This window comes from Heloderma suspectum, chromosome 3 (genome assembly GCF_057233095.1).
Source record: "Heloderma suspectum isolate Gila_16-S chromosome 3, 16-S_ref, whole genome shotgun sequence".
NCBI lineage: Eukaryota > Metazoa > Chordata > Lepidosauria > Squamata > Helodermatidae > Heloderma > Heloderma suspectum.
In genome coordinates, this window is record NC_139460.1 from 230,552,520 (window position 1) to 230,580,511 (window position 27,992).

General features: G+C 41.8%; 1 protein-coding gene across 1 annotated transcript in view; it reads right to left on the minus strand.

Annotated features, from left to right (window-relative positions):
- JAKMIP3 (Janus kinase and microtubule interacting protein 3) overlaps nucleotides 1-27,992 on the minus strand; it is a 127,615-nt gene that overhangs the window by 37,008 nt on the left and 62,615 nt on the right. Inside the window, exons 5-6 of the mRNA XM_084841937.1 lie at nucleotides 6,097-6,216; nucleotides 1,203-1,349 (exon numbers count right to left, since the gene is read on the minus strand). Of these exons, the coding sequence (XP_084698063.1) occupies nucleotides 1,203-1,349; nucleotides 6,097-6,216 (267 nt within the window). The remainder of the gene's footprint in view (nucleotides 1-1,202; nucleotides 1,350-6,096; nucleotides 6,217-27,992) is intronic.

Genomic DNA, 27,992 nt, shown 5'->3' on the forward strand with positions numbered 1-27,992 from the left:
CCATCTTCCGTTATACATAACCAGTCGAGCCCTGAGTTCTTCTGAGGAGGCCTTACTGATCATTCCGTGGCCAGCGGGATGTCGCCAGGTAGCAGTGCACAAGCAGGCCTTCTCAGTGGTGGCACCCACCCTTTGGAACACTCTCCCATGTGAAGTTTGATAGACAGAAACAATGTCAAGTTTAAGCGCCTCTTGAAAACAAGCTCCTCTTGTTTTCGCACAGGCTTTCCATGACCTGTGAAGGTCTCTGTTACTACCCTGTTGTTATTGTTACAGAGTTGTAATGTTTTTAATGTTTGAGGGCGCAATCCTATGGGATAGTTGTCCGCCTCTGAATTTGGACATGACCGACTATCGAATCCAGGGCAGGCGGAGGATGGAGGGGATCTTCTCCTCCGTGCTCTGGCCACTCTGCAGGGTGGGGGGGTAGGCTGGACGGTGCATAGGAAGCATCACAACGGCGCTTCCACTGTCCCCTCCCTGCTCCTAGGAACGCCCCCTTTTTGGCTGCTTCACGCTGCTCTTATGGGCGCAGAGCCGGGGATGAACTGTGCCGCCTACGAAGAGGCAGGGGAGGGAGCAGGGAGGTGGTTTTCTGAGAACCGACCTTGGAGTGCTGGCTCCAAGCTCGGTTGCCAGAAAACGAAAAATCCTATGGCCTTCTACACGGTGTCTAGCAGCCATAGGATTGCGCCCTTAATTATTTATTATTTTATATGGGCTGTTATGTTGCATTGTAATGTGCTTACCTTAGGGGTTTTAATATATTAAATGGTATAGCAGTATTTTAATAAATAAATCCTTAAAAGCCATAACAACAGTTTAAAAAGCCAACTTAAAAAGATGTGCCTTGCCTCCCTTCCTGAGCCCAGAGAGAGTGGGGCCCAGTCACAACTCCAAAGGGAGTACGTTCCAGAGTTCTTGTCCATTCCATCGAAGTGACATTGATTTCAGTTGGACTGACTTATATGTAATGTACTTCAGCCTTCAACAGAAATAGAGCTTAGGTAGCCTCCCGACCTGACTTTAAAGTGGCCAGCCTTGAACTGAATTAAGTCTGAGAATGATTCTTAGAAGTATACTGCACAGCATCACAGAAAAGGTCAAATAATAACATGTCCCCAACATCATTTTAGACAGTGATAATATTTTGCTTAAAGTTAATACTGAATTGCATACTATACATTAGTATGACAACTTACCATTTCTAAATTCTCTTGTGTTACAAATTTTAGTTTATTTTCCATCCGACGTAAGGCATGGGACAAATCCTCATTCTTCCTACTTAGGCGCTTATTTTTGTCTAGCAATGGCTTGTACTGGCTCTCAGCTTCTCTGAGACGTTTCAACTGAAAAATGCGAATTTTTTTTACAGAGAATTAACAACTCTGGCTGCTGTCCAAAGCAACTCATGTTTTTCATGGGACTTCTGTTGGTGGCTATGGTGAATTTCATGCTCCAGTCATATACAAGGTGCTGCTTACAAGCCCTAAAGATTTTGGGGCCAGGTTATTGAAGGACCATCTTCTCCTGCACGATTCTGCTCTCCCCATACAATTGTCATCTGAGATTTTGCTCCATGACCCTTTGCCTTTAGAGACAAGGAGCAGTATTCAACGGGGCACTGCCCCCTGTCAATTCCGTTGCACCCCTGCCAATTCTGTTGTGCTCCCGCCAGTTCCATTCTACAAGTGGTGCCCCGTGCTTGTGCAACAAAGATTTACTCCCAGGAGCAACTATAAGTGAGCTGGAACGCTTGTTTCTGGAATGGGGCAGGTCAGCAGAGCTCGCTTGATGGAGTTCCAGAAATGAGTGTTTCTAGTACTTTGGGGGCTTCCTATAGGAAGTGTTAAAACTCAGTTAATTACATTGCATATATACTGGGCACTAAAATGTCCAGGGTTTGTGCAGGTATTTTAGAGTTTCATCCATACAGGGAAATGTCCTATGCTTTGCATGTAGAGTAGAGGTGCTGAACCTCTTTCAGCCCTGAGGTCCAAATTCCATTTTGGAGAAGCTCTTGGGGACTACATTCCCATGGTGGGCAAGGCTGAAGGCAAAATGAGTGGGGCCCAAAATGCCAACATATTTTAGCTTACAGCTCTTACGGCCAGTAACTAAACCTTAGGAGAGGCATTCCAAGCTTTTAGAATAGGGGAAAAACTGCACAAAAAGCTGGGAAACCACCCGGTGATCTGTGGTTGGAGAAAGAAGGTGTGGCTATCTGAGACCCAGATTTGGCCCCCAGGTTATAAGACAGAAGGAGGATGCAGAGCTCCACACATACATCACAGCCCCACACATGCACTGGAGCCATTGGACTGCAGTAATTGTGTTGCACTATATTTTCAAAAGTCTAAGGCCAGATCTACACTTTGTGTCATATCATTATGATCCCATCATGGCGACGCTATGTCCTTCTTGCGCATTTATGCCTCGTAGGACACACAATGACATTTCTTGCGGTATTTTGGATAATATGGAATAAAAAGCAGGAAATAACTCTAGAAAAGCTCTATATCAAACATGTAATATGCCCCAACAGTTACCAGTGCACTGCAATACCACTATAAAGCAGTAGTGTAGATCTAGTCTCATACCCGCGGACCCAACTAACTCAGGTTTTAGGTTCTACCCTTCAAGGGTTTTCAAAAATGGATTGACAACTATTAAAACAAAAAATACATTTTGCATTAACCCAGACATGTTTAAACATCCAGCAGCTTAAGATGTACGGAGCAGGGGTTTGCTTCCACTACTTCCTTTGCAGAAGAGGGGCGTGTTTATACTTCTGCAGATGATATGCAAACTAACTATAGACAAAATATAGTTATATGCCATCCGCTTTTGTTCTTAAGGAAAGGCCGCGTTAGGTGATAAATGGCAACCGATACTATCTTTTTAAAGACAGACTTCTGTTGTTTTATGATATTGTGGAAAATATTCAGCTGCAAGCCTGGAATACTATTAAGGAACAGAATAGAAGTCAAGTGGCTTTTGCTGCCTGTGCTAGAAATGGCCTCATCTCCTATGCAAACCCTGTATGCAGCAGTGCCAGATTATACTGAGGAAATGCTGCTCTAATGTTCTCTATAAATTTAACTTGTATGGATTTTTCCAACATGCCACCATGCTTTATGGCACTAGCTGTGAAATACAGGCTTTTCCACAGTAAATGCCATTAGCTAACTTTAAATAGGATTGTACATGGATGTAGAAGCACTTTGAAGACCTAAAAGGGGGGGAAATGCCAATCGTGTAACTGTGGACTTTGATAGAATTACATTGGAGAATGCTAGCCTTCAGCAATCTCATTGGGCATGATCCAGCCAAAGTTAAGTGCGGACCATTACTCAATGGTAGAGCACATGCTTTGCATTCAAAAGGTTCCATTCCTGGCAACTCCCATTTAAAGAAGGATAGGGTAGCTGGTGATGGGGAAGCTGAAGCTCATGCCTTTTCTATTCCCGGTGCTATCATTTATAGGAAGTTCTGCAGCTCCCTTTGAGAACAGATCCTCTGCCTGAGACACTGGAGAGACACTGGACTAGATTGAAAAATAGCCTCACCTGGTATAAGGCAACTTCCTATGCCTCATTTTTCACTCCCAGCAGTTAAGCTTAATAACCACTCTGAAATCTATGGGATGTAAAAGTGCTGATCTTTGGCTGAAAGATCTTTGGCACCCCAGTTAAAAAAAAAAAAATATCCCCCAACCTGTCCTATCCCAACAGTGAAAATTCCTTCCTGTGCTGAAAAAAAGTTGTTGGAGAATTCTCAGTAGCTTTGAAACTGCCTTGGAAAACGGGTGTGACCTTGCCAAAGTTTCTTTTGAGCATTCCCTGGGTCATTCTCACCATTTAATGAGTTTATTATTAATTCAAACCTGAAATAACTGTAGATAGGGATGTGCAAATCAGGAAAACGCGAGCTCACTGAAGTTCTCCAAATTCCATCTCAAAGCTCATTCCGAGTTCATATCAGATTGCAAGCTTTGGTTTTTTTCTTTTCATTTGAAAATTTGTGTGTATTTTTCCAAATGTACTCATTAATTGTCCTCATCTTTGAAATGTATGCATTCTTCTCCCATTGATTAAAACATATTTGTGTGCATTTTTCTAAAGCACACATTTTTTCATGCACATTTTTCAAATGTATGCATGCTGTCGAACACAGTTCTTTTGGTCCGCAAATCATATTGCAAGTTCAGAAATGTACCGACTTTGACTGCAGATTGCATCAAAGCCCATGCTCGATCCGGAAGGTGTGAACTGGGTAAATCCTGATCAAAAATGAACTGAAACAAAGTTCTGGGGCAGGGAGAACGGATCTGCCTGTACGACACATCCTATGTGTCATACAGCAGCCTCCTCTCCTGCTCATCCCACCCCCCACAGCTAGACAGCCCAAAACGGCAGGACAGGAGAGGCACGGAGGGAACGATCCCGCCCCTTGTGCTTCTCCTGCCTTGCTTTGAATAGGTGGTCGCCTCCGGGTTTGGAGGCGGCTGCCTATCTAGATAGGATTGTGTAGTAAGCCCCACTACATAGGCATGTATAGGATTATGCTCTAATTCTCCTTTCTTCAAGGTATAAAATGCAACAATCTCAGACAACAAATCCAAGCCTGAGATCCTTCTTTATGATAATAAAACTAAAGGTGGTGGAGACAGCTGTGATCACATGGCCTCCAAATACACTTCCAAACACATGATTGAATGATGGCCAATTCTGGCTTTTTTGAATATAGTAGATATTGCCTGTTTATTTAAGTGCCTACACCAGGGGTGGGCAACATGTGGCCCATGGGCTGCATGCCACCCCCCCACTGCCCCTTGCACCCCCCCAAAGTTAACACACACACACACATTTGGCATCTGGAGCACTACAAAGTGCCCCAAAGGTCACATCTAGCGTGACTGCAAGCTAAATTTGGCCTGTTTGGTGGTCTATAGCCATTGCGGAGTGCCAAAAGGGTTACATTTAGATTGGAAACAAGCTAAACAATGATTCCGCCCCCCTTTTCTTCTTTTTGGGGGGGTCTATCTCATGTGTGTGCCACCCTGCAGAATGCAGCCTATGACGGGGTCCAGGGGGAAAAATGGTTCACAGACCACCAAAATTGCTCACCTCTGGCCTACATGATGGCGTGAACATCCCAAAAGACGTATCTCCAGTCCCAAGTAGCCCTGGACCTGAAGTTGATGAAACCCTGAGTTGCGTCTAGAAACACAAGCAGCTTGCTTGCAACTTGTAGAGAGACAGCCTCAGAACTGGTAGGGCCTGCCACTTCTGACACATCTCTGTGGTTGAAGCAGTGATAGAAAAGCTCAGCAGTGATGTGCTTCAAGTAATTGTTTTCTCTGTCTAACTCATGCTGTTGCAAAGTAACAGAAGTATGGTTGCAAGTCCTGTAAAATTTGTTGATGTTACAGGAAGTTCACAACTTATGATTACTGCACTGTTATAATTATGTTATATGTATGGTATTGGCACAGTGTATTGTTTTCTGTTTTAAAGAATAGTGGGGTCAATTAGATATCAGAGATTGTTCTTGTAGGTGTTCATACCTTACACTGTAGATTATGATTGACTCTTCTTTGCAACTACATTGCTTTACTGAAAAAGGAAAGTTCTCAGGAAAGGTACAATTTTTAACTTGCAAATGGTTCATAGCATCCCTGAGGCATTTTATATTTATGGTTTTCTTGGGGCACCCCAAATCCAGATTGATACAGTCTGTTGACCAAGAATTAAATAAATTCTATTGATATCGGTAGAAAAACATTGAATTGTGGCAACTGAACTAGATCAGGCATAAAGTCTGGTTGGCCTACAGCCTTACCCAACATGGTGTCCTTCAGATGTCTTGGACTACAACTGTGATCAGCTGCAGCCAGCATGGCCAATGGTCAGCAATGATGTGAGTTATAGTCCCAAACATATGGAAGGCACCAGGTTGGAGAAGGCTTATCAGTGAGCGCAAAACGTCACCCCGTTGTAGTTCCAAGTGCAATAAGTATATAAATGAAGTATAGTGCACTATATACTCTGGTCAGAAGTTATTTTATGAAAAGAAAAACACATGCTTTCTTACAAGCTCATTTCGCTCCTCTGACAATAATGCGTTCCGATCTTCCAGTTTCCTGATGATTGCACTTAATTCAGCTATTTTAAGTTGGAAACGCCGGGCATCCCTTTCATCCAACTGCTGTTCCTAAAACAAAAAACAACTGCAAATAACTGTTCATACAGGAAAACATATTTTATAACTTTTTACAGACCCCTTCTTCTTCCTTGTTTTGAATCCATCCATTCCTGACTAATCATACAAAGAATGTAATCTATGCCTTAATACTGAAAGATGAGACCAACAGAAATTTAAGAGAGGAGATATGTAAGAGAGGAGGCCAATGCAAATGCAAAAAAAAAGTATGCATATGTAAATACAGAGTCACAAATGTTGTATTTGGAAATATGAAAGAAAACATTGATTTCAGAATTACTGCGATGTTTCCTATATATGCCACTGTTGAATTGAGTGCTTTAAACAGGTGAGCCACCTGTAATTTCCTTATGGTAATATGATATTTATAAATACTGAAATATAAAATGTAATAGGTATGTGCAATTCTACTATTGCATACGTTGCTTTCCCATGAGCTGTGAATCTATCTGAGCACCTAAATGGGTCACTTGAAAATCACAGGATTGTGTTGTAATCAATCCACAAGTGAAAATGTTTAACTCAAATAGAAAATGAATACAGATATAAGAGTGAGCACCTTCATTTTTAGAGTGAAATAACAAATCCATTATATATTCTTCTACATTTGTCATGATTTATATTCATTATTTTAATTTCTTTGGAATCACTTATGTAGAACACTTTAATTCAAGCAAACAAATGAATATATTTGGCCCTACTGAAACTCAACAGTGCTAGGATTCTTCATTCAACAGGTGCAGGAGAGGCTTGGAACAAAGGAGAGAAAAGATTTTGTGCTTATGTTTTTGAAAAAAAAAGTCTACAGTTCAAATTAAGCAGCAGTACAAAAGAAATCTTGATGAGGCTCAACAATGAAAAGAAGTTTTAACAAATATCACAGAAAGAAATCTCTATTATTAGCAAATTAATACCGAAGCTGGAAGAGTGGCATAGCTACATAGAAAGCCAGTATAAGAAGGTGAATTTAGAGTTAATGGCATAAGAAATTGCATAGTATGAAAGAAACAGCAAATAGTATGTTAGTTGGTATCTCATTCACTTTCTAGAGCATTGGCTAAAATCAATAGCATTGATCAGCACTCCACCGGTATTAATAATGATACTTAAGAATCATTCTGAAAATGGCCATGTTACTCTCTTTTTTTTTCCACTAGCAAATTCTGTTTTGTGGTTGCTTGCCACAAGTCTGGAAAGCAGTCCTTAAAAATGAGCATACAGCAACCAATCACTTCTGCATTTGCATGGTGCAGACTCCACCGACTTGACCCCCGCTGGATGTTTTGTACCACAACTCCCTGAGCCCCAACCAGTATAGCCAATGGTAAGGCGTGATGGCAGTAGGGTGCCCATGTGTCCTCCTTTACAGAGAACAGTCCTCTATTTGAAGGGTTGTCCAGTCCAAGTCCTATTTAAAGATAAAGAACCATGAGGAGGGACAGCAGCACAGGCCTTGAGGTTGCTCAGTATTTAGAACCTGGACAGCAGACTGAACAGGCACCCAGGTCACCTGGTCACAGTCTTCCCCGTTACGGGGAGATGAATTGCATTTCAATTTAAATAACAATAATTATCTCTAATGCAATTTTTTTGGTCCTCTTTTGTCCTCTTTTTGGTGATGCATTTTCTCTTTTGGCAATTTGCAAGTGGCCACCCTAGATAGGAGTTGTAGTCCAAATCATTTGGAGGGCACCATTTTGGGTAAGGCTAGCATGGTGAGGCTCAGAGAGAGCATTTTAAGCTGTCAAACTAAGGCAAAGTCTTCAGGGTAAGCTGTGTTTATAAAATAAGAAATTTAAAAGCAGATTATTTTTTTACCTGCTTGCGAAAGCAAACAAAAGAAAAAGCACAAGCTATCACATGGCCAAAATTGAGTGGAAATCTCGTTGGTTATCTCTACACTACTAGAGAGGGCAAAACACTTGCTGGAATGTGTACTCACTCATCAAGATTTTGGCATATTTGTTTGTTTTAGGCAAAACCACTAGAAAGTGCTTACAGGACTTCCTGAATGATCTGAAGTGTCTCCTGCACCACTTGGATGAGGAAGTTCCCTCTTGGGGCTGCTCAGATGCCGGTCAGCCTCTCTGAGCTGGGAAAGTTGTTCATCTAAAGCCTCCTTTTGGAGCTGAAGTCTCTGAGCATGCCCGGCTTGAACCCCTAACTCTCTTTCCAGCACGTAGACTGCTCTGTCTTTAAATTTGATCTCCTCCATCTACAAGGAGAACAAAATACAATCACACACGCTTGCACGGTACAGTTCTGGCGTTGCCATAGCGACTGGCAGCATCCCCTGCCAGCGGAGCATTTTATAGACTACAGGAAGAGGTAAAAGGCATCGTATTCAACTCTGCGTATTTCACACCCTTTAATACTGAAAAGCAGCACCAGTTTAGGAAAATGGAACACCAAAAAAGAGAGTATTTTGTCAGTGATGAGTTAATAAAATAATAATAATAATAATAATAATAATAATAATAATAATAATAGTAATTTCACTTCTTATCCCTTGCATTTAAACTATGTTAAGCAGAGGAAAGAAAATAAGTTTTCACTGAAGAACCGCTTTGCACATTTCTGGTATCTACCAGCTGAACTGAAATCCCCTCACCTGGTTCACTACAGACAATGAAAGACTGTTAAACACATTTCTGTGGCCTTTGACTCAGGTTCAGAATGCAATATTACTAGTAATTTGTTGTAGCATTTAAATATTGGGTTGTGAATTCAATACGGTTTAGGAATCCGGATTTTGTAGCTCAGAGAATCAATGTTTTCCATCTTCATGGTGAAGAAGTGGGTTCCATTGCTGACCCATGATTGTTACCCTCCAAAATTGATCATGCAAAAGAGTAACTATATAATATCCTAAATAAAAGTTCTGGGGTCTTAAGTTTGCAACAAATAATTTAACTCCACAGAAACACTCTTTGCTGTTTATGTCAAAATTTAAATGATAATTCCTTGGCAGCCAATCCTATGCATGGTTACTCAGAAATAATTCCCACTTAGTTCAGTGGGACCTACTCCTCATGCATTACACAGGGTTGCAATTTCAAGTATTCAAAGTGCTCGGTATACATTATATCATTGTAAATCATTATAACAACAACCCTATAAGGTAGGTAAACATTATTATCACCACAGTACAGATGCGGGCTGAGCCTCAAAGAGAGCCTTAAGGCCACCTAGAAGCAAATGCTGAATGACACACTTCCTTATTCATAGTTTGCAGCGTAATCCTATACATGTCTATTCAGAAGTAAACCCCATTGAGTTCAATTGGATGTACTTCCACATAAGTGTGTATGGGACTAAAACCTTATAATGCAATCCTATACATGTCCATGCAGAAGCACAACAGGGTTCAATGGGGCATACTCCCAGGTAGATGGATATAGAATTTCATCCTCATAGGGCAAAACCACACGTGAAGTTAAATATATTTTTGTGTTGAATCGATAGTTTTTTAAAAAATGGAAATTGCATCATTTGTGGTCCTCTGAAGATGCCATTTTCAGAATCTTCCCATTGACTGCTTCTTCTGATCTTGTTAATTATCAGCCCCCACATGACATAATATGTATTTTATAAACAAAAACTTAAAAAACCCAGCAAGTTAGATGCAGAAAGCATTTTTGATCCTATATAGTTTATGTATAAAAACTATATATGATGTATAGTTTGGCCCCTTAACTGCTATGCTACAACAGCGCATTTGTAAAGCATATTGAAAATGGAATGGAAATAAAGTTATCATAAATCTAAAGTCCAACACATTTAGGTTATTTGAAATTTCAAATGAAAATTTCCCTTCCAAAATATTGCAGCAGTCATGCTTACAAAGCAGAGTCCCTAGATAATCACACTGGAAATTATTAACAGATCTTTCTTTCATATTAGGTGCAAGGACTCACAATGCTACACAGAAGTGCTCCTGGGGAATACTTGGTGTTTTAAGTGTAAATATAATATCTGCATGTTAAGTTTCAAAGCGGCTTTTGGGGGTGGGGGGGTAGAACTTTGATACCAGTATTGGAGCATTGAAACCTATTTATGAAACTTGCATATCAGTTGTTCTTATTACACATACTGAAGCCATAAAGAATAAAAAGCAAAGTTAGAACAATTATAAAACCCAGTAAAACCAGCTATAATATAAAATAATTATAATAGTAAAAAGAACAACATAAAGAAAAAGAACAGTCTTGAAACAACATTCTCCAGAGAAAAATATACACCTAAGGAAAGTCTTGAAACTACACACTTTCCACAGGACCAGCCCTCACATTAGGCAGACTGAGGTGGCCATTTTAGGCAGCTGATTTGGGTGCCATGAGAAGGTAGAGAATGATTAGTTATTTAATTCATTATCACTGTATTTTACTGCCAAGGAGAGGGAAAGGTGCTTGTGTCATTTTCTTTCTCAGGTGCCAAAATAACTTGACTGGCCTTGATCAAGTGCACCTTGACTTGTGGGGTGGGGGCACCATTTATTGCTCCTCCTCAGGCTGCAGAATGTCTTGGGCTGGCCTGCTATAATGGGAATCTGTGTATGCTTCCAGATGAAGGGCTCCTAATCCTAAAAGCCAGAAGGCATTGTGCAGCTATTCCATCTTTTTTTTCCTTAACAGATTTTCCACAGTAAGAAAAAAAGATGGAAGAAGCAGTGGGAAAACATGGGGGGTTATCTACCGCCAACTAGGGTAGCCAAATGACCTCTTTTACAGAGAACAGTCCTCTGTTTGAAGGGCTGTCAGAGGACTGTCCTCGATTTTGAAGGCATCTTGTATTTGATGGGCTGCCCAGTCCAAATCTGGGTGAAAAATAAAGAACCATCAGAAGGACAAGCTGGACCTTGAAGGTGGCCATCAACAGAGAGCAACTGGACAGCAGACTGAGCAAGTTACACAGGTCACCTGGTCACAGTTTTCCACACTATGGTGAGATGTCCTGTATTTTTATTTAAATTATAATAATTATTTCAAAATGCACAACTATACAATTTTATGCAAATCAGTGTCATCTTTTGCCCTTTTTTTGGTGATGGATTTCCTCTTTTTTGGTAATGCACAAGTGGTCACTGTTCTTTCTCCTCCCCCTTCGTCTGTGTTCTTCTTATGTTAGACCAAAAATAAAACAAAACCAAAAAACTGTTTGCCAACCCTGGTAATATATACATAAGACATACTCACACTCTGAGTATGTCCGTTTTAACCTCACTTACATCATAGCACTGTTGTGACTACAGGAATAAAATGGAGTTTCCTTCTGCTGACCTGATGCTGAACAAGGTTGCTCAGAAATAGACACCATTTTGTTGTAGAAAAGGATAATATATAATATGATATATAATAAAATGAGCATCTATAATCATGTACATACCCAGCCAGGCACCCCCTGCCTATATGGGTTTAGAAGAAGAAGAAGAAGAAGAAGAAGAAGAAGAAGAAGAAAAGATGTTACAGAATCACAGAACAGTAGGGTTGGAAAGGGCCTGTAAGACCATCAAGTCCATTTACGGTGAGCAGCATCAGCTTTGGTGGGCCTCAGGATTCCTCTGCTGGCCCATGTCCTAACGTCAGGCCTGTCTGCCACTGCCCCCATCACCTGCTACTCTGTGGGCGGTCATTTGGGTGCCCTGTAGGCTTGGGCCCCTGGATTTTAGCCAGGTAGTCTTTAGGCTAGCTGCACCACTGTCCGCCAGGTAAGGGTGGGGGGCTGAGCTAAGATCTGTGTCAAACTCTTTCGGTCTGAACGAGACAGAAAAGGAGAGAGACAGAGAATGGACTGAAAGCCAAAAGCAAATTGGGGCGATGGGGACCTAATGTGGGAAAGCAGAGTCAGCTCTCTGCTCGGTGGTCTTAGGCTGTTGATCCACACATGCTCTACTTGTACGGTTGTCAATAAACCAAACATTACAAAATCACCATGAGTCTCCAGTGATCTCTCCTTCAAAAGGAACCCAAACCCAGGGTTGCCCCCAGAAATTCTCAACGCTCTGTGAAGTGGGGAGCACATACAATTATTTGAGGGAAGACTTCCTAATAAATCCAGTAATCATAAAACACTTCTCATCATAGGGTTTTGTTTGTTTGCTTGTTTGACAAACCCTAGTATTTTCCTGGAACACAGTTTGAAAACTACCATATCAAACTGGAAAAGTAAACACATCATAACTGTGATGTTACCTTTCAACCAGTATACTTCCCCTTGTCATAAATTGCCAGGGTTTGCTACCCCTTCTGTTCCCTTTCATGCATCATACACTTTACAGCTGACCTGTAGACAAGACACTTCTGGGGGATATTTTCCTCCCAATTGAAGGGTTGGGTTTTTTTGTTTTACTATCTGCATACATCATGGGAAACCCCTGGGCTACACTGCTCCCCCCCCCCCCAGTAGCTGTGTGGTTTTGTTTGAACATACCCAAGGGAAAACATCAAACATAGGAAGATTATTCAACCCATACATCCAAGGAAAAAAAATACACAGGAATAAGAATGGGAGGACGGAAATGCTCTTGGACACATGCAATATAATTTAACTATATACTGGTTGACATACTATATATGGATAGACAACTTAGACCATTGTTATTAAATTATAATTTAATTTTTAACATACTATAATCTACCATAGGTTGGCATACAACAAAGAACTGTCTGGTCTGCATTTCCCATGAATTGCATATGCAAGAGGCAATACAGAGATACTTATAAAGGGGGAGTGGGGGAGAGAGAGATTTAAAAAACCCGGACAGTTAAATTTTCATTCATCTGAAAACAAAGAAGTTCTGTCAATACACATTTTAGTTTAGGGAATCTCCCCCCTCACCCTAAAATGAACGCTAAGTTTAAAAAAAGGCTTCAGTAAACAGAATTTCCTCTTGCTAATATTTTCTTTTTGGCAAAGAAAAAAATACCTGTGAATATTTTGTTCTGTGAGGAAGAAACAAAACAAAATACATTTTGCTCATATATTTAAGTCACCGAAGTGGGACAAATGACATGATTTTTAACAGAATTAAACATTAAGCTATATGTAGAACAGGAGAAAGATGAACAAAACCACACACAGAGACATATACTCTTTTACAGCCTTTTTTTGCGCCATACTATCAACACAAAGGAAATTTTAGTGCAGAAAAGGAATTAACTCACTGGGAATGTTGTGTCAGTATCCAGGTGTATATCCCCAAAAGACTAGCTCACACGTTTGTTTCATTACTCTAGGAAGCGATGCGCACAGTGTCTCGCCTTCCTTATCATTTTATCCCAGTTACTTTCGATAACAGAAGGCCTGCTTGTGTGAAACAGATTCTATGAATATACATGAGAAGGATAACCAATCGTCTTTAAGAAAATGGCTTGCTTAACAGCACGCGGTATTTCCACTCTACATTTAGCAGGTTGTCTCCACCAAGAATGCATTTTAATTAATAAACAGCTTGTGAGCATCGTGGCTGCCAATTATGCAAGCATCATGCCATGAAATATAGGGATTTCTCCCCTTACCAGGGTCTGCTATTTTTTTTAAAAAAGCAATTTCTAATATTGTTTTGATCTAGCTGGTTATCAGATCTGTGCCCATTTGTTTCTCAGCCCGTATTAAAACCAACATGTTCATTTGTAATGCTGTGTAAAGCTCCTTATAGCTCAGTAACCGTCATCAGCATTGTTAAAACAGCACTGTAGCAGAAGGTGAGGAGGCTAAAGGAAAGTCTACATTTTCAAACATGCAGCATCTGCATCCAAAAAGAAGGGAGGGGAGAACAGACCATTCCCAGGCAGAGGTTTTAATTGCAAATGAGAAAATCCATGCCAGTCCTTGGGCAAGGGGTGGCTTCTACATTACCCTGCAGGCAAGCTGCCACCCCCCCCCCCCATTAGAATGCAACCACCAAAACCAATTCTTTGCAAGGCCAGTAGTGCAGGTAAATAAGTTGTCAGTCATTTATTAGTGAAGCGGTAACTAAAGATCTGGAGAGGAAATGAAAAGAAGACTTCTTCATTCAATATGCCAGCTTTCCCCAAACTGGTGCCCTGCAGATGTTTTAGACTACAACTCCCAGTATTCTTGACCATTGGCCATGCTGGCCAGGACTGATGGGAGCTGAAGTCCAAATCATCCCAAGAGAACCAGGTTGGGTAAGGCTGCAACATGCCATTGAGGGGAGTGTTTGGCAGAAGGAAAGACACAAGGATCGATCTTATGAAGTTGCCTTAGACTAAGTCAGGCTACTAACCCACCTAGCCTGGTAATGATCAGAAGCAGCCCTCCAAACACTTCAATTTTCCAGCAACTGCTAATCAAAATAATTAAAAACAAAACAAACCTGGAAATGCTGTTGGATTGAAGCTGGGACTTCTGACAAGTTAAGCATGTGCTCTGTAACTGAGTTATGGCCCTCCCTTTATATTTAAATTTTGCATATTGTACTTTTACTGTTTTAACCTTTGTAAACTCCGGGAGAGAGCGGAGGACAGGAAGGCCTGGCGTGCTATGGTCCATGGGGTCACGAAGAGTCGGACACGACTGAACAACAACAAAACTGCCCAGAGAACTTTGGCTATGGGATGGTATAGAAATGTGATAAATAAATAAATAAAATCATGCAGCCATTTAAAATGGTGTAATGGTTGCCGCCAGTTCTCTTCTCTATGTGGCTTTTTGTCTTTGGAATAAATATTGTTTTCCCTAATATTGGCCAACTGCTTCTCTTTTCCTTTATATTTTTCCAACTAGCCAGTCTCCAACAAGGATATCAGCACTGTAGCACAACATAGTTTTTGTGAACCGCCCAGAGTGCTTCAGCTATTGGGTGGTATAGAAAATAAATAAATATATACCCATGCTGTATTGGTAGACAATGAATGGAGAGGATGGACATTCTCATTAGCAGAACAGAATCTACCAATACATTGTACTTGGAATCAGTTAGGCAAATAGGAAATGTGATAGAGGGCCAAGTTGCGCATTACTTTAAAGATGTATCTAGGAGCTATGCTTTTTTTAAAAAAACTCTAAATTAAGCACAGGGAACTTTTATTGAGATTGGGACCCTAGAATGGGAGGAATAATTTAGGAGTAGAGGTTATCCAAATGAAATCATCTGTAAGGCTCCACCCATATAAGAGATAATCCTGCTTGGGTGGGTTGGGGGGACAACAATCCGATCATTCTCGTAACATTCTAGATTGGGGGGGTACCACAATCCCATCTCCCCAGTCATGCATTCATTATAATGTTTCAGTGGGGTACACTGTGGTGTTAAATCTGTCATGGCTTTTTGACACATGCAAGCCATTACTTGATGTTGCAGCAATCAAGTAATGAACATACACCTGTGAATAAGTCCTTAGAAGAAGAATCTTGCAAGTTTTGCACTCAGGTGCCCCAATTACTGTATAACCTCCCACCAAATTCTAGGCACATGGCAGTCAGATACCAGGGTATAGTCAAGGCCATCTCCAGGGACACTAGGCAGTGTCTTTTGGTGGGTCCCTTCCTCTGTCAGCGGGATTTGGAGGCTTACCTGGCTGTGGTGGCAGTGCTCCAAGCACTGCTGGGTGGCTGGGTCTGGCCACCCTTTTAATTTCCCACAGTGCCCCAGACTGACATTCGATTGGGGGCACTGTGGGGAATTAAAAAGGGTGGCTAGGTCCAGTTGCCTAGCACGGCTCTGAGCGCCAGATCAGAAAGAAAAAAAACATTAAGGGAGGGCGAAGGCAGGATGCTTGCTGATGATATTGGCTCTGGCTTTAAGTGATGGATATTACGTGATGAGTAAAAGGCATTCTGTGAAGGTTCAGAAGTAGAAGTCCTTAGGTATATATTTGGGAAGACTTAGCCTATATTACAGTTCACGTGCGTGAGATGGTTATTCAGTATTGAAGAAAAATTGGAGGTCAGAAGGCCCATTTTTACTTTGATAAGCTCCAAGTGTGTGTGTGTGTGGAGTAAGAGAGAGAGACTGCATGCGGTACCTTCCAGAAGTGTTGGAATGCAGCTCCCAGCATTCAGAAGCCAGCACTGCTGACTGGGGGATGCTGGGAATTTTAATCCAACTCTTCTGGAAGGCCCCAGGTTGGGGAAGGCTGATGTAGGGTGTACTTATTAAATGGAGAGGAACAGTCTTCGAAGTCATAAATTCTTTTGTTTTGTTTTTTCCAAATGTGGTATTCATACTTGCAACTTTTCTGTAAAGTAGAGAAACTAGAAGGAGATGGAAAGCTTTGATGAATGCATTAGCACACATTTTGCAACTGCAGAACCAACCATAAGTGTGATCAAAGATCACATATTCAGTGCAAAACAAAGGTTGAAGAGCATCCGTTTTAAATTCTGGTATACCCAGGAGATATCTGAAAACGATTTTTTAAAAATACAGAATATAAATTGTTAGAGATTCAAAACTCCAATATCTTACTGAATCATATTGTCTAACATTCTCAAAGAAAGTAAGACATTGTAATCACAGGAAGTCGATAGTATACAAAAGTTGTGCTAATGATGTCCCATGATTTACACAAAATCCCCTCCCCCCACAAATGCTTTCCCCTCCTTTCTTGAAGAAAAGCCCAGTGAAAAGTGGTTACTCATAATTTTGTTTTTTACAATTTCTTATTGTAATTGCTGGGTTTTTTGTTGTTGTTCAGTCGTTAAGTCGTGTCCGACTCTTCGTGACCCCATGGACCATAGCACGCCAGGCCTTCCTGTCCTCCACTCTCTCCCGCAGCGTGCTCAAGTTCATATTCATTGCATTGATGATGCTATCTAGCCATCTCATCCTCTGCTGTCCCCTTCTCCTTTTGCCTTCAATCTTTCCCAGCATCAGGGTCTTTTCCAGAGAGTTTTCTCTTCGCATTAGGTGGCCAAAATATTTGAGCTTCAGCTTCAGTATCTGTCCTTCCAATGAGCACTCAGGGTTGATTTCCTTTAGGATGGACTGATTTGACCTCCTTGCAGTCCAGGGGACTCGTAAGAGTCTTCTCCAGCACCACAGTTTGAAAGCATCAGTTCTTTGGTGCTCAGCCTTCCTTATAGTCCAGCTCTCACAGCCATACATTACTACTGGGAAATGCAAGGAGCAAGCGTCTTTTAATTTCATGGCTACAATCACCATCTGCGGTGATCTTGGAGCCCAAGAAAATAAAATCTGTCACTGCTTCCATTTCTTCCCCTTCTATATGCCAGGAAGTGATGGGGCCAGATGCCATGATCTTTGTTTTTTTAATGTTGAGTTTCAAACCAGCTTTTGTACTCTTCACTTTCATCCTCAACAAGAGGCTCTTTAGATCCTCTTCACTTTCTGCCATTAGGGTGGTATTGTCTGCGTATCTGAGGTTGTTGATAATTCTCCCGGCAATCTTAATTCCGACCTGTGATTCATCCAACCCGGCGTTTCTCATGATGTACTCTGCATATAAGTTAAATAAGCAGGGCGACAATATGCAGCCTTGTCGTACTCCTTTCCCAATTTTGAACCAATCGGTTGTTGCATGTCTGGTTCTTACTGTTGCTTCTTGACCCTCATACAGGTTTCTCAGGAGACAGGTAAGGTGGTCTGGTACTCCCATCACTTTCAGAATTTGCCAGAGTTTGTTGTGATCCACACAATCAAAGGCTTTAGTCAATAAAGCATGTTGTGATTTTAGTCAATGAAGCATGTTGCGAACGTTGGTGATTTGATCTCTAGTTCCTCTGCCTCTTCGAAACCCAGCTTGTACTTCCAGTAGTTCTCGGTTCACATACTGCTGAAGCCTAGCTTGTAGGATTCTGAGCATCACCTTGCTGGCATGTGAAATGAGCGCAATTATACCGTAGTTTGAACACTCTTTGGCATTGCCCTTCTTTGGAATTGGAATGTAAAGTGACCTTTTCCCGTCTTGTGGCCACTGTTGAGTGTTCCAAATTTGTTGGCATATTGAGTGCAGCACTTTAACAGCATCATCTTTTAGGATTTTAAATTGCTCAGCTGGAATACTGTCATCTCCACCAGCTTTGTTGTTACTAATGCTTCCTAAGGCCCACTTGACTTCACTCTCTAGGATGTCCGGCTCAAGTTCAGTGACCGCACTATCATGGCTATCAGGGATATTAAGATCTTTCCTGTATAGTTCTTCTGTGTATTCTTTCCACCTCTTCTTAATCTCATCTGCTCCTGTTAGGTCCCTGCCTTCTTTGTCCTTTATCATGCCCGTCTTTGCACAAAACATTCCCTTGATATCTCCGATTTTCTTAAAAAGATCTCTAGTCTTTCCCATTCTATTGTTATCCTCGATTTCTTTGCATTGTTCATTTAAGATGGCCTTCTTGTCTCTCCTTGCTATTCTCTGGAACTCTGCAGTCAGTTGGGTATATCTTCCCCTTTCTCCCTTGCTTTTTGCTTCCCTTCTTTCCTCAGCTACTTGTAAAGCCTCATCAGACAGCCACTTGGCTTTCTTGCATTTCTTTTTCTTTGGGATGGATTGAGTTGCTGCCTCCTGAACAATGTTACGGACCTCCGTCCATAGTTCCTCAGGCACTCTGTCTATCAGGTCTAATCCCTGAAATCTATTCCTCACCTCCACTGTATTTTCATAAGGGATATGATTTAGGTCATACCTGAATGGTTTAGTGGTTTCCCCTACGTTCTTCAATTTAAGCCGAAATTTTGCAACAAGCAGCTCATGATCTGAGCCACAGTCAGTTCCAGCTCTTGTTTTTACTGACTGTATAGAGCTTCTCCATCTTTGGCTGCAAAGGACATAATCAATCTGATTTCGATATTGACCATCTGATGATGTCCATGTGTAGAGTCACCTCTTGTGCTGTTAGAAAAGAGTGTTTGCTATGATCAGCGTGTTCTCTTGCCCTGCTTCATTTTGTACACCAAGGCCATGCTTGCCTGTTATCCCGGTGATTTCTTGACTTCCTACTTCGGCATTCCAATCCCCTATGATGAAGAGGACAATCTTTTTTTGGTGTTAGTTCTAGAAGGTGTTGTAGGTCTTCATAGAACCGATCAACCTCAGCTTCTTCGGCCTCAGTCGTTGGGGCATAGACTTGAATTACTGTGATGTTGAATGGTTTGCCTTGGATTCGTACTGAGATCATTCTATCGTTTTTGAGATTGTACCCCAGTACTGCTTTTCCCACCCTTTTGTTGACTATGAGTGCTACTCCATTTCTTCTAAGGGATTCTTGCCCTCAGTAGTAGATATAAAGGTCACCTGAATTAAATTCGCCCATGCTTGTCCATTTTAGTTTGCTGATTCCCAAGATGTCAATGTTCAATCTTGCCATTACGTTTGACCATCTCCAGCTTACCTTGATTCATTGATCTTACATTCCAGGTTTCTAAACAATATTGTTTTTTACAGCATCAGACTTTCTTTTCACCACCAGACACATCCACAGCTGGGTGTCCTTTCGGCTTTGGCCCAGCTGCTTCACTCTTTCTGGTGTTACTTGGAAATTCCCTCTGCTCTTCCCCAGTAACATATGGGACACCTTCCGACCTGAGGGGCTCATCTTCCGGCGTCGTATCTTTTAGCCTTGTGATACGTTCCATGGGGTTTTCTTAGCAAGAATACTGGAATGGGTTGCCATTTCCTTCTCCAGTGGACCACATTTTGTCAGAACTCTCCGCCATGACCTGTCCGTCTTGGGTGGCCCTGCACGGCATAGCTTATGGCTTCACTGAGTTACGCAAGCCCCTTCACCACAACAAGGCAGTGATCCATGAAGGGGCAGGGTTTTTTTACACAACCTCAAAATGAAATTCTGCCGAACAGCCTAACAAATTTATTGTGGAATGAATTTCATAAGCATTGACAAACTTCATCAGGAGCATGAACAGGAAACAAGTTCCTGCCTATGTAAGTTTATGCCACAATAAATTTGTTAGACTCTAAGGCACCAGAGGTCACTTTGCTGCTTCCACTACAATAGCTCAACAGAGCTATTTTTCTAGATTTAGGAAGCAATCCTATGGCCACTAGACAGCGGCTTAACGGCCATAGGATATGCTGTTTCCTGGGAACTGACCTCCCCCTACTTCTTCACTGCCTTGGAGGCAGCACGGAACAGCCCCGTCCTTCGTGCGCACAAGAGAAGCGCAGAGGGACCGGAAAGGGGCATGGCTGGGGGCGCTCCAGGGCAGGCGGAAATGCCTGTACGACTCATCCAATGTGTCGTACAGCAGCCTCCTTCCCTACTCCATCCTCCCATGGCTAGACAGCCGCAATTGGCTGTCTAGCAGAAACAGCAGAGCAGGAGATGCGCAGAGGGAATGACCCCTCTGTGCTTCTCCTGCCCTGCTTTGGACAGGCGGTCGCCTCCAAGTTCGGAGGCGGACACCTATCTAGATAGGATTGTGCCCTTAGTAATGGTGATCATTTAGTTCACTTTAGTATCCATATCTAGTTCCTCCATCATCTCATATGGGTGGTAAAAAATGGGCTCTATTAAATAACTACCAATGTGTCAGTCTTCAACATGCTTTTCATTGTTTTCTCTCCAAAATATAAGCATAAAACTTGAAGCATGCTCCATATTTACTCTGGCATGCACTAAATTGTTTGCTGGGGACTAATTTTCCTCCTCTTACGCAGAACTCTGCTATTAATATGAGGTCTATGGTCAAAAAGAGGAACAGGAGACATGCTAACCACATGACTAGAACATATTAAAAGCTCAACACATCTTCTGAGTGGCACTTAAGTCCCTATGCTGTTGCCAAAATACAGTTGGGGCTGGTGGCTCCGATGTCAGTGGGGCTGTGAATCCGCTCTTGGTCTCAGTTAGAATCATTCAGAATTCTAAAGGAGCTATCCAAGGTACTTAACCTATTCTGGGATTGGATTCAGAACCTCAGATAGCTCCTTTAAATGTCTGACTGGTTCTGACTAAAACCCAGAGTGGATTCACAGCCCCACTGACATTGGAGCCACCAGCCTCTACTGCCAAAATATGTCAGTGCACGTCTGCTCAGTCAAACATGATTTTCTTTCCTGCAATCTTCCCAGATTCAAGCAATGTTCAAAATGCTGCATTGGGTTTAATCCAATTTATGATCCAAGGCTTATGAAGGAATGGGGTCACTAATGCTAACAGGAAAATGTCACTCTGTTGCTTGATTAGTAACCTGCTATTCAATCTAATAGGTTATATTTGTGTGCTGGTTCCACACGGACTTATAGCCCAATTGGAGTCCACCAGGAGAAGAGCCTTCAGTGTGGTGGCCCCCTCTCTTTGGAACTCCCTGCCCCTGGAGGACAGGCAGGCACCAACACTGTGTTGTTTCTGGTGCCTCCTGAAAACAGCACTGTTCAAACACTGTTTGCTATTGTTTGCTACAATATGTTTGCTACAATAGCTCTGTTGAGCTATTGTAGTGGAAGCAGCAAAGTGAAAACAGCACTCCTGAAAACAGCACTGTAACTGACCAGTCATGGTTTTCTATTGGCATTCTGTTTTTTAAAAAGCATAATTTTAATATCCCGGAGGCCCAATTGGTGCAGACATTGGTCTCATTTCGGTGCCAAGTAAAAACATGGCTTTTTACCAAAGCCTTTGAGGGCTAAATGCATTCCCTAAAGTAGCACACTGTTTTAACTGTTTTATTGTTTTAGATTTTAATTGGCATTAGCTTGTCCATGGTTTAATATGTTTTTAGCTGTTTAAATTATTTATTGTTTTATACTGTTTAAATTGATTTTATCTGTACGCCGCCCTGAGATCTTAATGATACAGGGTGGGCTAGAAATGTTTTAAATAAACAAACAAACAAACATGGTGTTTAAATCTTTTTATTATTTTACTGTTTCCTCTTTTCTGTTCACCACTCTGAAATCTGTTTAATGGAACAGTATACAAACATTGCAAATGAATGAATGAATGAATAAATATTGTTGGCAAACATTAACTGCAATGCTTTTCTCATGTGGGCTGTTAGCTTTTATCATTTACTTGGGTATGTGAGATTTAAACACCTAGACTGAGTAGGAAACTGTTGGGACTGAAATACAGGTAAGAGCCAGTATGCATTGTTGTTGTTCAGTCGTTCAGTCGTGTCCGACTCTTCGTGACCCCATGGACCATAGCACGCCAGGCCTTCCTGTCCTGCGCTCTCTCCCGGAGCGTGCTCAAGTTCATATTCATTGCATCCGTGATGCTATCTAGCCATCTCATCCTCTGCCGTCCCCTTCTCCTTTTGCCTTCAGTCTTTCCCAGCATCAGGGTCTTTTCCAGGGAGTTTTCTCTTCGCATTAGGTGGCCAAAATATTGGAGCTTCAGCTTCATTATCTGTCCTTCCAATGAACACTCAGGGTTGATTTCCTTCAGAATGGACTGATTTGACCTCCTTGCAGTCCAGGGGACTCTTAAGAGACTTCTCCAGCACCACAGTTCGAAAGCATCGATTCTTCGGCGCTCAGCCTTCCTTATAGTCCAGCTCTCACAGCCATACATTACTACTGGGAAAACCATAGCTTTGATTAGACGGACCTTTGTCGGCAAGGTGATGTCTCTGCTTCTTACTATGCTGTCTAGGTTGGCCATAGCTTTCCTCCCAAGGAGCAAGCGTCTTTTAATTTCATGGCTACAGTCACCGTCTGCGGTGATCTTGGAGCCCAAGAAAGTAAAATCTGTCACTGCTTCCATTTCCTCCCCTTCTATATGCCAGGAAGTGATGGGGCCAGATGCCATGATCTTAGTTTTTTTAATGTTGAGTTTCAAACCAGCTTTTGCACTCTCCTCTTTCACCCTCAACAAGAGGCTCTTGAGATCCTCTTCGCTTTCTGCCATTAGGGTGGTATCGTCTGCATATCGGAGGTTGTTGATAATTCTCCCAGCAATCTTAATTCCGACCTCTGATTCATCCAACCCGGCATTTCTCATGATGTACTCTGCATATAAGTTAAATAAGCAGGGTGACAATATGCAGCCTTGTCGTACTCCTTTCCCAATTTTGAACCAATCGGTTGTTCCATGTCTGGTTCTGACTGTTGCTTCTTGACCCTTGTACAGGTTTCTCAGGAGACAGGTAAGGTGGTCTGGTACTCCCATCACTTTAAGAATTTGCCACAGTTTGTTGTGATCCACACAATCAAAGGCTTTAGCGTAGTCAATGCAGCAGAAATAGACGTTTTTCTGGAATTCTCTTGCTTTCTCCATGATGCAGCGAATGTTGGCGATTTGATCTCTAGTTCCTCTGCCTCTTCTAAACCCAGCTTGTACTTCCGGTAGTTCTCGGTTCGCATACTGCTGAAGCCTAGCTTGTAGGATTTTGAGCATCACCTTGCTGGCATGTGAAATGAGCGCAATTGTGCGGTAGTTTGAACACTCTTTGGCGTTGCCCTTCTTTGGAATTGGAATGTAAAGTGACCTTTTCCAGTCTTGTGGCCACTGTTGAGTGTTCCAGATTTGTTGGCATATTGAATGCAGCACTTTAACAGCATCATCTTTTAGGATTTTAAATAGCTCGACTGGAATACTGTCATCTCCGCTAGCTTTGTTGTTACTAATGCTTCCTAAGGCCCACTTGACTTCACTCTCTAGGATGTCCGGACCAAGTTCAGTGACCGCACTATCATGGCTATCAGGGACATTCAGATCTTTCCTGTATAGTTCTTCTGTGTATTCTTGCCACCTCTTCTTAATCTCATCTGCTTCTGTTAGGTCCCTGCCTTCTTTGTCCTTTATCATGCCCGTCTTTGCACAAAACGTTCCCTTGAGATCTCCAATTTTCTTGAAGAGATCTCTAGTCTTTCCCATTCTGTTGTTTTCCTCGATTTCTTTGCATTGTTCATTTAAGAAGGCCTTCTTGTCTCTCCTTGCTATTCTCTGGAACTCTGCATTCAGTTGGGTATATCTTCCCCTTTCTCCCTTGCTTTTCGCTTCCCTTCTTTCGTGAGCTACTTGTAAAGCCTCATCAGACAGCCACTTTGCTTTCTTGCATTTCTTTTTCTTTGGGATGGATTGAGTTGCTGCCTCCTGAACAATGTTACGGACCTCCGTCCATAGTTCCTCAGGCACTCTGTCTATCAGGTCTAATCCCTGAAATCTATTCCTCACCTCCACTGTATATTCATCAGGGATATGATTTAGGTCATACCTGAACGGTTTAGTGGTTTTCCCGACGTTCTTCAATTTAAGCTGAAATTTTGCAAGAAGCAGCTCATGATCTGAGCCACAGTCAGTTCCAGGTCTTGTTTTGACTGACTGTATGGAGCTTCTCCATCTTTGGCTGCAAAGGACATAATCAATCTGATTTCGATATTGACCATCCGGTGACGTCCATGTGTAGAGTCGCCTCTTGTGCTGTTGGAAAAGAGTGTTTGCTATGATCAGCATGTTCTCTTGGCAAAACTCTATTAGCTTTTGTCCTGCTTCATTTTGTACACCAAGGCCATGCCTGCCTGTTATCCCGGTGATTTCTTGACTTCCTACTTTAGCATTCCAATCCCCTATGATGAAGAGGACATCTTTTTTTGGTGTTAGTTCTAGAAGGTGTTGTAGGTCTTCATAGAACCGATCAACCTCAGCTTCTTCGGCCTCAGTGGTTGGGGCATAGACTTGAATTACTGTGATGTTGAATGGTTTGCCTTGGATTCGTACTGAGATCATTCTATCATTTTTAAGATTGTACCCCAGTACTGCTTTTCCCACCCTTTTGTTGACTATGAGTGCTACTCCATTTCTTCTAAGGGATTCTTGCCCACAATAGTAGATATGATGGTCACCTGAATTAAATTCGCCCATGCCTGTCCATTTTAGTTCGCTGATTCCCAAGATGTCGATGTTCAATCTTGCCACCTCCAGCTTACCTTGATTCATTGATCTGACATTCCAGGTTCCTAAACAATATTGTTCTTTACAGCATCGGATTTTCTTTTCACCACCAGACACATCCACAGCTGAGTGTCCTTTCGGGTTTGGCCCAGCCGCTTCACTCTTTCTGGTGCTACTTGGAAATACCCTCTGCTCTTCCCCAGTAGCATATTGGACACCTTCCGACCTGAGGGGCTCATCTTCCGGCGTCATATCTTTTAGCCTTGTGATACGTTCCATGGGGTTTTCTTGGCAAGAATACTGGAGTGGGTTGCCATTTCCTTCTCCAGTGGACCACATTTTGTCAGAACTCTCTGCCATGACCTGTCCGTCTTGGGTGGCCCTGCACGGCATAGCTTATGCTTTCACTGAGTTACGCAAGCCCCTTCGCCACAACAAGGCAGTGACTATCTATCTGTCTGTCTATCTATCTATCTATCTATCTATCTATCTCCGATAGCATCACCGATGCAATGAATATGAATTTGAGCACGCTCCGGGAGAGAGCGGAGGACAGGAAGGCCTGGCATGCTATGGTCCATGGGGTCACGAAGAGTCAGACACGACTTAATGACTGAACAACAACAACAGTATATATACCCATCCAAATTCAAGTTATATTTTGTACCTCTGTCTATTGAAAGTCTTGCCTGGAGACATTCACACTACAGAAGGTTGTGAGCTAGGGGGGAAAATGTTATATGAGTCAGGAAAAGCTGTATGCATAGTCGATGGCAACAAAGGAGAAGAAAAAAGCTATTTTTGGCTTGAACAGTTGTGAGTAGTTGAATCCTTTACTATAATTTTTTATTCCAACACAAAGCAATTACTATTCCCCACAAAAGACTCAAGACTGGCAAGAGCTGAAATTCTCACATAAGTCAGTTTAAAATGACAACGATTTGTGGGGTTTTGGAGAAATTGTCTAATAGCTTGTAGTAAAGCACTAGTATTTTAATTAGTCTCTATTCTAATTAGATTCAAAGGGCCATGTTAGGGCCAAATAACACATTACATGTGAACATGTGAAACTGCAGCTTAATGGCTTTTTAAAAAGCTTGAAAACCCGGTTTGGGAAGAAGCAATTAAGAACGGAGTGGTACCTGAGGTACTTAATCCTTTCCCCATGTCCTGCTTCCCTTTCCTAATTCCTAATCACACCCCTTTCCCAATACATGTCTCTGAGGGGTATAGATGCAGACAGGCTAGAGCTGGATGTGTTTGATTGTACCTTGGACGACTGAAGTAAAGCACACGTTTCTGTGAGAAATCTATTATATGATTGCAATCTCTAATATGTTTGAGGAGCATCAGCAGTCACAGAAGTTTCTTCTGCCAGATCCCTGAGCTATGAGTTCACATATTAAGACCGGCGATGCAAATGGATAATTATTTCCACTGAGTTTAGAAAGCATCGTCCAGTGTTTCCAACATGATGTGTGATCCTGGTCTGCATATATAATATATTCAGTCTGCAAAACTCATGAAACTGAAGACATCACATGTTTATTGTGGGAGCAGGGAAGCAATTTTCACCCATCTTCTCTCCCCTCTGAAGCCCGCTGCTCCACCCACACACTACTTCAAAGAAAATCTTCAAGGGTACAAGGTGTTTCAGGGGGAGGGGGAATCTGCAAAAATTGCCTCTCCCCTCTTCTGCTAGTGGAAACATCCTGTGAGCAGAACTCTGCTGTGGAGTCACTGCCACCATCACAAGAGTTAGGTACGATCCAAGCCAATGTGATCTATTAAAACTATATTTGATATTGACCAAATAGTTAAGATTACGCCTCTGCTTCCATGAAGGTTATAGACACAGTTTTAACTTATTCTTCCTCTGCATAATATATCCATGCACAAAAGGAAAATCAATGTACTGGGCTATGAAAGGCAGATACGTGCTAGTCACCCAATGTTCCCAAACTGCATGAATTGGATAAAACGAGATTTAACTTAACTAGATGCATTGATCAAATCTGTATTTTATTGCAAAAAAACCTATATATTTTACTTTGAAAAATATAGTGGATTCTGAGCATCCTTTCTAGATACTGCATACCTCTGATCCTATTACTGTGAAAAACTGGATCATTTAATACGAAAGTGAAGATGCATTTGTCTTTGTCATTCTGATCATAGAAAACAGCACACACAAAAACACTCAGTAAACATAATAAATCAACTGTGATTCTAGAATTGATCGTCATGAATAATTAACTGCAGAAAGGACACCTTACTACAAGCAGTATCTCACAATAGCATTCAAAAGCATCAAGTGTAGGTTTCATTGTGATCATGGGAGTGTTAAACAAAAATTCACAAACAGTAACATACAGCTATGGTGCTGATCAATATGGAGCAAGGGGGAAAATGGATTACACAAACACCTAGCTATCACCACACCAGGTAATATTCTAAAATACGAAAATCAAACAGTTATAAGAGTGTAGGAGTAGTAAACCTAAAGAAATAATGAACAATTTATAGAAAACCAAAGTGTTCTAACTCAATCTTTAAAGAGATACGGTGAGTGAACTTATGTGCAAAATATAACAGTTTATATAATACAAATCAATTACCCTGGAAATAAAACCTGTGTAAGACCCTGATGCTGGGAAAGACTGAAGGCAAAAGGAGAAGGGGACGGCAGAGGATGAGATGGCTAGATAGCATCACCGATGCAATGAATATGAACTTGAGCACGCTCCGGGAGAGAGCGCAGGACAGGAAGGCCTGGCGTGCTATGGTCCATGGGGTCACGAAGAGTCGGACACGACTGAACAACAACAACAACAACAAAGGGCTGATTTATAAGTTACATTTTTTCCCCTACACATAAAAAAGCACTTCCATGTAGGAAATACTGTGCAGTCCAAATGTGGAATGCCACAAATGATGAGGCCTCAGGTGTACATTAAACTGCATGAAAGCCTGCTAACAAATAATGG